This window comes from Solea solea, chromosome 16 (genome assembly GCF_958295425.1).
Source record: "Solea solea chromosome 16, fSolSol10.1, whole genome shotgun sequence".
NCBI lineage: Eukaryota > Metazoa > Chordata > Actinopteri > Pleuronectiformes > Soleidae > Solea > Solea solea.
The window spans coordinates 14,492,055-14,503,101 of record NC_081149.1 but is presented as its reverse complement, the minus strand read 5'-3'; the positions used below and the strand labels follow the sequence as shown (position 1 = coordinate 14,503,101).

The 11,047-nt window shown below is 41.3% G+C and overlaps 2 protein-coding genes across 2 annotated transcripts; one reads left to right on the top strand and one right to left on the bottom strand.

Moving 5' to 3' along the window:
• The first annotated feature begins 1,314 nt into the window (after window positions 1-1,314).
• Window positions 1,315-2,604, top strand: LOC131474887 (dexamethasone-induced Ras-related protein 1-like). The gene is made up of 2 exons (XM_058652594.1): window positions 1,315-1,678; window positions 1,794-2,604. Exons 1-2 carry the CDS (start codon window positions 1,408-1,410, stop codon window positions 2,315-2,317), a joined length of 795 nt encoding a protein of 264 aa, XP_058508577.1. The 5' UTR covers window positions 1,315-1,407; the 3' UTR covers window positions 2,318-2,604.
• Window positions 2,605-2,970: 366 nt separating this feature from the next.
• Window positions 2,971-3,955, bottom strand: med9 (mediator complex subunit 9). Its single transcript, XM_058652595.1, has 2 exons — window positions 3,798-3,955; window positions 2,971-3,580 (listed from the first exon to the last, which is right to left on the bottom strand). Exons 1-2 carry the CDS (start codon window positions 3,875-3,877, stop codon window positions 3,361-3,363), a joined length of 300 nt encoding a protein of 99 aa, XP_058508578.1. The 5' UTR covers window positions 3,878-3,955; the 3' UTR covers window positions 2,971-3,360.
• Between the last annotated feature and the right edge of the window lie 7,092 nt (window positions 3,956-11,047).

The following is an 11,047-nucleotide window of genomic DNA, read 5'->3' as shown; positions in this document are numbered from 1 at the left end:
TTAATTCATTATTCTTATTACATTAAATTAAATAATTAGCAATACCATAAAATGCACAGAGAAAAGGTATGATTATGTGTTTGAATATTTATGATCCCATCTGGTTTCATGCATGCCGTGTTATAACATGGCCTCAATGGATGGGTTTTTCTGCACGTATTTATGTTACACTCATCATGGGAACACGCTGTATGAATTACTAACCAATAGTCAAAGGTGAAGCACAGGTTCACTCCAATCTGGTTAGTGGTTACACAAACCTATTGACTTGAACGACCGGTCTTAGGTATACCTATCTGATTTCATCCTGGATGAACCAGAGAGAGTTTCAAAAAGGTCATCACATGAAACCAAGGTAAATACTAGAGCTTTTAGACCTGTAAATAAATAAAAAATCGAAGCTGTTATATAATATTAGCTGTCTCCTTTCTTTTCAAAATATGTCTTGATAAAGGCAATTATCATGTGTGTGGTTTGACTAATTTAGCTGCACATTAAAACAGAGCACATACAGTATAAAACCGATAAGTGGAGCTCAGGTCGAGTCTAGAAATAAACAAACAAATGGAGAGAACAGAGAACAAATAAAAATGTCGATTAGTGACACTATTAGACGTGGCTGTGGCACTGATACACAGGTGAGAAGACAAGTGAAAGGTGATAAATGTGGATGAGCAGAGTTTGAGTCACAGTCAGCAAGCTCTATCTTTAGAGCCTCTGCGGGTTACTTCGATTAACACATATGAGGAAGACAATACAAATGGGATTGGATGGCTTCTAGTTACTACTTACACCTTTCTTCATTTGCAGGTTTTTTTTTTTTCTTATGACGTGAGTACATTGTTGCTTGGTTTCATTTTGATTAACAATGTATGTTTATTTATAGGAGGTGACAAAATGTGAAGGGAGGAAAGTTGAGTGCTGGAAAACATACAGCCTCAATGTTACAGACTTGGACCATCTCCTCCAACAAGTGTATAATTATTGTTAATTGAGGAAACAAATTAAAGTCCTGCAAATGTGCACTTTGACTGCTGCTTGATCTGTCTGTACTTAATGACACAATCTAAGTTATGGCCAGGTGTGATGCACAAATGTGATCTTAAAATTATAAAGTAGTCCCATATTTTGTGGCTGGGGTGGAAGGGGCTGACGCACAACAGGGTACAACGCAGGGTTGTAACATTGTGATTTCGGGCCATGCTTTAACTGCCCAAACTGGAGACTGTGGAGACGTGTGACGCACTTGGGGAGGCGCGGCTTTCTCCCTCCATAAATTGGCAGCCTGTTGTCATCTGGCTTCAAAGAGCGCGGGGGAGAGCAGACAAGTCACTTCACCCAAAGGATATAAACCGTCTTCTGCCACAGCAGCACCAGCAACCGACTGACACAAACCGCTCTGCAGTCATGATTAAGAAAACGTCGCCAACCGACAATGAGTTCAACATACCGGCGAAGAACTGCCACAGGATGGTGATTCTGGGCTCCACTAAAGTTGGCAAAACAGCAATCATATCCAGGTTTCTAAACGAGAGGTTCGACGAGCAGTACACGCCGACCATTGAGGACTTTCACAGGAAATTCTACAGCATCAAGGGGGACGTTTACCAACTGGACATTTTGGACACATCTGGAAATCACCCCTTCCCTGCAATTAGGAGGCTTTCAATTCTGACTGGTGAGTTGATGTTAAAACAACTTTACGCATTTGCCATGCTGCACCCTAGAAATAATGGACACATATTTGAGAATGATTTGATACTAAATTCGTCTTGTCTTGTGTTTTTTTCCAGGTGATGTGTTCATCCTCGTTTTCAGTCTGGATAACAGAGAGTCCTTCCAGGAGGTGAAACGGCTTAAGCGTCAGATTCACGAGACCAAGTCATGCCTGCGAAACAAAACCAAGGAGAACGTGAACGTCCCGGTGGTCATCTGCGGCAACAAGTGTGACAGAGACTTTTATCGTGAGGTGCAGGAGGACGAGATCGAGCAGTTGGTGGATGGAGACGAGCACTGCGCATACTTTGAGATCTCAGCCAAGAAAAACACCAACGTAGACCAGATGTTTCAGACTCTCTTTAACTTGGCGAAGTTGCCCAACGAAATGAGCCCCGATCGGCACTGCAAAGTCTCCCTACAGTACTGCGAGCTTCTCCAGAGAAAGTCGTTGAAAAACAAGAAGTGCAAAGACGGGAACGCATATGGGATTGTGGCGCCGTTTGCACGCAGACCCAGCGTGCACAGTGACTTGATGTACATAAAAGAGAAAGCTGTCGGAGGAAGTCAAAACAAAGAGAAAGGCTGCATCATATGTTGAGATTCACTGAGCAGCGTACAAGAGACATTTCAGGAGACCAGAGAGGACAGTTGTCCAGCTCATACGCCCAGAGACAGACGATTTCAGTGCACAGGGAGATGCAAAGTGAACTGAAATAGCACTGTAAAATGTTTACATTTTCTTTTAAGTTTTTTTTTTTTTTTTTACTTGGTGAAACTTGAAAGTTTGCAACATGAACAAAATGAACTCTGAATGTTTATTTATTTATTATGTCTTTGTCAACTTTTGCATTCACTACAAAATTAAAAATACAGTTTATTTTCATAGCCTTGTTGTCCTCTTCTCTTTTCTTTCACGCAAACGTCAATCAATTTACATTGAGCAGCGTGCACCGAGTTGGAAAGCAACTACCCTTTCTAGGAAAAGCAGACACATCATAAAACTGATGAGTAATGAACCACATTAAATCCAGTCAGGGGGTAGGCTCATGGTGTATATTACCACGAACTTCATACATCAACAGTTATTGTAACTGAAACATAATCAACTCATGGTACATTAAAGACTATGGTTGTCACATATCACCTCTTAAATCACATGTGAAATGATCATGGTGCACTCTTTTATTTGAACTATTTCATAAATGATAATAACAGGTACATATATAAGCAAATTAAGATTGCAGTCCAAGGTTTAAAAGTGAGCCAATTTTATTACTAAATAAGTGTCATAAAAGATACCTGTACACAATGAAAAACCTATACTACAACACAACATATCCAAGTGTCATCTTAGTTACAGAAAATCATAACAAAATAGGAACTACAGAAAGCACATAGAGAGCACAACATCTCCATTACAGCTCAGTTTCCCAAATGAATACAAAAATGTCTTCCTTGGCCCATTACCTACATCCCCAGAAATGTCGTTACTTGTGGACAGTCAATCAGACACCCACGCGTGGCCGAAACCATAACCCCCATCGGTCCATGGTTTATTTCAACGTCCATTTACTTTCTGACTCCAATGTCTGTCTGCCACATAAGTGAGGGCGTAGCAAAACAAAAAGTCCTTCTTCAGAGTCACGATGCCTTCGGTACGTCGAACATGCACAGGCTTTTGTATTTCTGCAGCAGCTGGTTCTTGGTGCGGACCTGCTCACGCAGCGTAGCCAGCTGCTGTTGCTGATCCAGGGGACTGCAGTCTATCCCGGGCATGTTGGAGATCTGCTCCCGAGCCTCCTGGATCTTTGCCTTCAGCTTCGCTAGTTCCTGGTGGATATCTTGGCTGTCCTTGTCCATGCTTCAAAAATAAAGTGAGACACGATTATTACGCTGAATAGTTTCTCTCTTAGACATTTACTAGTTTCAACTGGTATAAAGCTAATGTGTTAGCGTTAGCTTGTTTATGTGTTAGCTTCGCAGTAACGGTCCCAAAATGACCGAAAAAACAACACATAAACATCTCTCCACAGAGCAGTGAGAAAACAATTATAATGAACACACGTATGTCTTCTTACCATTTGATAATATCATGAACTAACGGCAGTAGAGAGCAGTCATCGCTCTCTTTCTCTGCCTTCAGCTGAGCCACCGCCATCACGAACCTGCTCCGCGGCGCAGACGATTTACGTCACGAAGTACGTCATTGCCTTTGAGACGTTAGTTAGTCTAGAACAACATAGCTCGGTGTCCCTATTATTAAAGATAAAAAGGTCAAATTTAAACTGTTCTCTAGTGATTGAAAAAAACACAGAAGGTTATTAAACAGTGGTTACAAACAGACTTGTCTCAGAAAGGCAGAGTTGCTTGCTAAGGCTGAAGGTATATCTTGTTGGTAAAACTGATGGAACATTAAAGCCCACTATATTTGGGAATCTGTAGTATTGAATTCATACAATTACTATACTTTAAGGTATACTTTACGTTCAAAATAAACTGAATTAAATAATATATTAAGAAATCCATCTCATCATATCTAACCACTGGGTCAACTGTGTCATGAAAAAGACATCCTGTTATCTTGTCTGGACAATGCTGTCCCGATGATAGATGGAGATAGATAGATAGATAGATACTTTATTCATCTCACAGAGAAATTCACAGTTCAGCAGCTCCAGAATATGTTACACGATAGAAACATAAGAGGCATGCAGGTCTATGTACAGTCTAAATATAAACTGAAACATATGTATAAAAAGGAAAAAAAGAAAAAATATATAAAAAATATAAAGGCGTTGTAGAATGAGATGTACATGTGTGCTTGCATGTATGTGTCATGTATGATGCAGGTTGAAGAGTCTGATGGCATGGGGGAGGAATGATCTCCTCAGTCTTTCTGTGGAGCAGGACATTGACAGCAGTCTGTCACTGAAGCTGCTCCTCTGTCTGTGTATGGTGCTGTGTAGTGGATGGTGTGGATTGTCTATGATGGACAGGAGCCTGTTGAGTGTGCGTCGCTCAGCTATCGATGTCAGACTGTCCAGTTCTGTGCCTACAACAGAGCCTGCCTTCCTTATTAGTTTGTCCAGGCGTGAAGCGTCCTTCTTCTTTAGGCTGCCCCCCCAGCACACCACTGTGTACAGGAGGGCACTCGCTACCACAGACTGGTAGAAGGTCTGTAGCAGCTTCCTGCAGACGTTGAAGGATGCCAGCCTTCTAAGGAAGTACAGGCGACTCTGTCCTTTCCTGCACAGAGCATCTGTGTTGGTGGTCCAGTCCAGCCTGTCATCCAGCTGTACTCCCAGGTATTTGTAGGTGTGCACCACCTCCACACAGTCCCCCTTGATAAGAACTGGTTCTGGGTGCACCCTGGATCTCCGGAAATCCACAACCATCTCCCTGGTCTTGGTGGTGTTTAGGAGCAGATGATTGTTGTCACACCATTTGACGAAGTCCTGGATGAGCTCCCTGTACTCATCCTCGTTTCCGCTCCTGATACAGCCAACAATGGCTGTGTCGTCCGCAAATTTCTGCACATGGCAGAGCTCTGAGTTGTGCTGAAAGTCAGACGTGTACAGGGTAAACAAGACAGGAGAGAGCACAGTCCCCTGCGGCGCCCCCGTGTTGCTGACCACCATGTCAGACCTGCATTCCCCCAGTCTCACATACTGGGGTCGGCCGGTCAGGTAGTCACTTATCCAGGCAACTAGGTGTGAACCCACTCCCATCCCGGACAGCTTGTCCCTCAGAAGCAGAGGCTGGATGGTGTTGAAGGCGCTGGAGAAATCCAAGAATGTAATTCTCACAGCACCGCTGCCTCTGTCCAGGTGAGAGAGAGATCGATGTTGCAGGAAGATGATGGCATCTTCCACTCCCACCTTTTCCCGGTAAGCAAACTGTAGGGGGTCAAGGGCATGGCAGGTCTGTGGCCTGAGGTGATGAAGCACCAGTCGTTCCATGGTCTTCATCACGTGCGACGTCAGGGCCACAGGTCTGAAGTCGTTCATCTCTCCAGGATGGGGTTTCTTTGGGACTGGGATGATGCATGATGTCTTCCACTGCTGGGGAACCTTCCCCAGTCCCAGACTCAGGTTGAAGATGTGCTGAAGGGGGTGACCTAGTTCCCGCGCGCAGGCCTTCAGCAGTCGAGGTGACACTCCATCTGGACCTGCAGCTTTGTTAGGACGCAGCCTCCTCAGCTCTCCATAAACCTGAGCTGCCGTGATCGTGGGTGGTGTGGTGGGGGGTTGGGAGTTGTCCTCATCTGTGTTAGTGGAGGCTTGTGTGAGTTGGGGGGTGAGGTGAGGGGTGAGGGCATCAGCATTCAGATGTGTGAATGGGATGGGGTGATCAAACCTGTTAAAGAACTGGTTTAACTGGTTTGCCCTACCCACATCGCTCTCCATGGGGGGTTTTCTCTTGGAGCTGCAGCCAGTGATTGTCTTCATGCCCTCCCACACCTCCCTCATGTTGTTTTCCTGCATCTTTTGTTCTATCTTCCTCCTGTACTGCTCCTTCGCCTCTCTGAGCTGGACTCTGAGTTCCTTCTGTATCCGCTTGAGCTCCTGGGTGTCACCATCCTTGAAGGCCATCTTTTTCTGGTTCAGAAGACCCTTGATGTTGCTTGTAATCCAGGGCTTGTTGTTAGCAAAGCAGCGTACAGTTCTTACAGGAACAACAACGTCCATACAGAAGTTGATATACTCAGTTGTGCAGTCAACCACCGCCTCGATGTTCTCATTGTGGGATCCATGCAAAGCATCCCAGTCTGTGGTCTCAAAGCAGTCCTGTAGAGCCAGTTCAGCCTCAGGAGACCACTTCCTGAAAGAGCGTGTGACTGTAGGCAGCCTCCTCACTCTTTGGATGTAGTGGGGTTTTAACAGGACCAGATTGTGATCTGGCCTATATTCCTTCAGAAATAGGTCACAGACATACACAGAACAAACAAAACTTGACCTTAAGCTAATCGCCTACATTCACCTTGCTATGTCTACAAGCGTGACATAAAACATGGCCTGCATTTAGAGTGCATCATGGCAACCTGTGTGAATGTGAGTGGGCATGATGATATGCTTCAATAAACCACAATGAATCACTCTCGTTATCTGTTCTATGGCCCGTTGCAGAGTTTTTTTTGCACTTTTATGCATGTTAACTTCAGTCTTGTCTGCACTCATAACTGCCTCATGTCGATGTTAGAATAATGATACAAAATAAAAAGCTAATCAGGGATAACATCACTTAAACAGTCTATACTGCCTCTGGTAACATGCAGTAACACCGTTCCAATAAATAAAGCAAATGTAAACCTTTTTATTTAAATATTTTACTAGTCATAATCCTGATTATCATTTCATTTAGATGATCTTGCTATCAGGTTGCTCAATATTTGACCACTGATAATTCTGTATGAGTTAATATTGGTAATGGCCTCACTTTGTTTAGTATTTGCAGAGTTGCTTATCATCTCCCTGGAAATGGCAGCATCACAGATTACACACTGTGCTTGTGGTGGTGTTAATTACTCTGTGCAGCATCAGAGGCTGATTGCCTTTCAATAGAAAATCACAGATCAGCATTGATGGTCTCTGCTACCTATTGAAAGGTCATGGTATATGATCTAAACTGCACTGACCTATATATTTTTACTGTAATTTTTCGTCAGTGGGTTAATGCTTTCTACTTCCCTCTTCCCTAATCTTCACACCTGGTAAATACGAATGGAACTAATTCTTATTAACCACCACCGCAGAGACTGCTGTCGTGACACAGCCACTGAAGACCTAATTAAAAGTAGCTTAGATGAAACTTACTCACACACATCGATGTGCAGCTTATTGAACACCTTCTTATTAGTTGTGCTTCCAATTTATTGAGAACGTGCGTTGACGGTTGACACCCAACACATCATTCAGTTCATATGCTAATGACTGAAACCTTTGGGAAATGTATAAGTGACCCAGATCTGGATTATGCAGCACAAATGTTTTACTATTTGGGTCGTGATGACGGCACCTCTGTATGAATACTGAAAAGCAGGTCATTTTATGACCTAACAATCTCGTCATACGCAAGACAACTGATTACATTTGACTGTAATATCATGTGCATTGTCACAATATAATGTTTGTGTCATAGGAACATAATGTGTAGGGGCAGTGAAGGGAGTAAAGTTTCCTGTTCATAATGTGTCAGATTCATATTTACACATAAACGTTTCGTATTAAATTACTTCCACTGCAATCCAGATGTATTCTGAGCTACTTTGACCCATTTTCAGCTTGATCACAAAGCCGGAAGGAGCTTGTTACTTCACCGCCATGTTGGTCAGAACGACTGACATATGTGTTTAGTTTAAATAAGAATGTGAATTTAACTGAATAACTGTTACCCATTGTTATGGCCGTTTCTTTTTACATTTCTTTAAATGTTGATATGAAGTATAAGTCATTACATCTTCCATCAACACAATATAAGGTAAGTTATTCACATTAAATGCATGTGCAAAGTGGATTCATATACTTTTTTTAAGATAATGACTATATTTGTGCCACTAAATTAAAAAGCCAAAGTCATCATCTTTATTGCAAATCCCTCTCAAAAATGTATACATTCTGAAATTAATTGATTCTAATTTGTTTTAGTGAAAAGTTATCAACAGAAACATTTCTGTTTTCACCATAATTCAACCTTAGCCAAAAAATGGTCAGTGGCACAAATTTTGTATAAATGCTGGCTCCTATAACTCTATAACGCTTTTGTGTGAACATCAGAGGAAAAAATACCTTTTTTTTCTGTCTGGAAAATATATCAAGTTCAGCTCAGAGTGAGCTTGAACTTCATAAATGACTTGAGAGGTTCCTGATAAATTGTGGGCTTGGGTGACTTCAGACACTTCCAGTCAAAACCTCACCACAGCACCCTGTCAGCGGCTGGCTTTGCACCACACAGCGTAGATGATGACAACTCTGCTGATGTGTCACCTCTCAGCATCCCTGTCGGAGGGCTGGCTGGATGCAGGTGTCCTGCCTGATGAGCGATGGTCCTGCCTGATGACCGTCATTAGATCTAATAATAGACTCAATACATACTTCTCTTGCTGACTATTTGCCAGCACATGACTTTTCTTGATGCCTCTGTTAACACTGATTATTTTAAATATATTAAAATAGCAATCATTAAAATAAAACAAAACTCACAATAACATACCCGCTTAAAACTAACTAAAAATAATGTTTTATTTTGTTTTTCATATCAAAAATATTTAGTCTGTAATGCTCTCTTAGCTACATTGGTTTTGCTGAGTCATAATAAGTGAGGATTAGGATCAACAGAGGTATTGGCGGTATGCTGTATTGTTAGACTGCCCCATCAATACCCCAGCACGTAAATCCTATCCATTACTTTATCATAAAGGGCAAATCATCATTCCTCTCTGTGTTCAGACAGGATGGCCCCCCAGTTTACGAACAATTGCTAAATTGTGTAATTCATTCTTAAAGCTCTACATGAAACTTTCAAACTATCCCTCAGATCTTCTCTTATTCAGATCATTTACTTCTTAAGCTTAGATATCCCTTACATGTGCACTTATGCTTAACTTAAATGGACTGCACTGCAAATACCCTCAAAATAACCCTTATCTCTATTTATCTTATTATTTTATAGTTTTTCATGTGTGGCATTTTCCTTTTTCATTTTCTTTCTGTATTTGTTTTGCACATTGCCTATGTATTCTTGTGTCTCTCTCTCTCACAAATATACGACAAATACTAAGATTTATGGAAACACTGCACTTTCATTTGACTGGGAACATTTTCCCATAGTGCCCAGAGAAGATTCTTCGAGATAAACGTTCATGTGATCATAACTTACGTGGGAACAACTGATCACAAGTCCAAAAACAGCTAGATTAACTAACTATCTCATAATGTCAAGCTTCTTTGATCTGCTCTTTACAGAACACCTTTGTCCTTAGAACATGGGATCATGAGGTTTTTCATATATGTATGTAAAAGTGAAAGGTTCATAAAACTCAAATTTCATAGAAGGCTGCGATTGAAAGCCTAGATAATCTCCTGCATTCTCACATGCATCTCTGGTGCCACATTTGAATTGACAGCTGGTGTTAATGCAGCAATGGAGTCACATTTGCTTTGAACAAGCATCATACTAGTCCCTCATTCTAATCCCTCAATTAACATCAGACAAAAGGCATTGACTGTTTACATGAGTGTTTGGTTTATGTGAATCTGATGTTTTCTTATGTGTGAGAAGAAGAAAAAAAAAATCACTGTCATGTGACCCTTGTATGATTACTGCATAGGTTTGTACTTTAAATCTCAGAAAAGATTTTTTTTAATTCTTATTTCAGCAGTTTCAATTCTACATTTCAGGGAAAAACTGAAGTCTTGAGTATTACTCTAACTGTTAAAAGACAATGCTGTTCCCACACTGAGTGGTTTTCGTTTGAGATATTCACCAGTATGCTGAGGACTGGCTGTTTAAACCTCCCAGTCAAGCTTATTTTTCCTCTCCAGTTCCAGCTTCTTCAAAAAATCAGTGTCTTGTGGTTGAAAAACTATAAAGTTGCATTCATTTTCCAACAATTGCTGATTTGATTTTATTCCTGATACACATAATACAATCAGTTTTCTTTTATTTGCACGGGAAAGTGCGAGATCACTGGTTCTGCTTCATCTTATTACTACAACAATATTGAATAAGGTTCTGTCTGCAGAAATATTCAGTTACACTGACGTACACTGCCCTCAAGTGTCAAAATTGAGGAAGTCATTTTTTAAAAATAAATTCCATAAACATGCCTGAAGGTTATCCTGGAATAATCCTGGAAATCAGCATTTGATTATTTAACGAGCCAGCTGCATCTCCTGTCCATTATAAACAGTATATCTCAGCCAATTTTCTCACAACCAGCCAGCGAGGAGAAACCTAAGGTGACATCTGTGAAGATTTTCATTCTTCAATCTCATAACCAAAGGTGATGAATCAAGAGCAACTGGACTTATTAAACCGTGGGAACAGCTTTACATGTTTTACACTACCTTGACCCATGACCATGCGTTAGAAATAGAAATCTGAACTGTCAGAGGTTTTAATCGCACATACCCACAGGAAAGCAGCACTCCTCCCACTCAGGTGTGTCCTCATCTTGCAGGTGATTAAAATTGATATCAGTATAAATTTGAGTACTATAGAATTGTCCTGACTAAACCTTAAACTTAATGTGCAATTGTTATATATCTGCTCCATGTGCAATTGTTATATATCTGCTCCAGGTCTCCCTCTTGGGCCACATGGTTGGTGT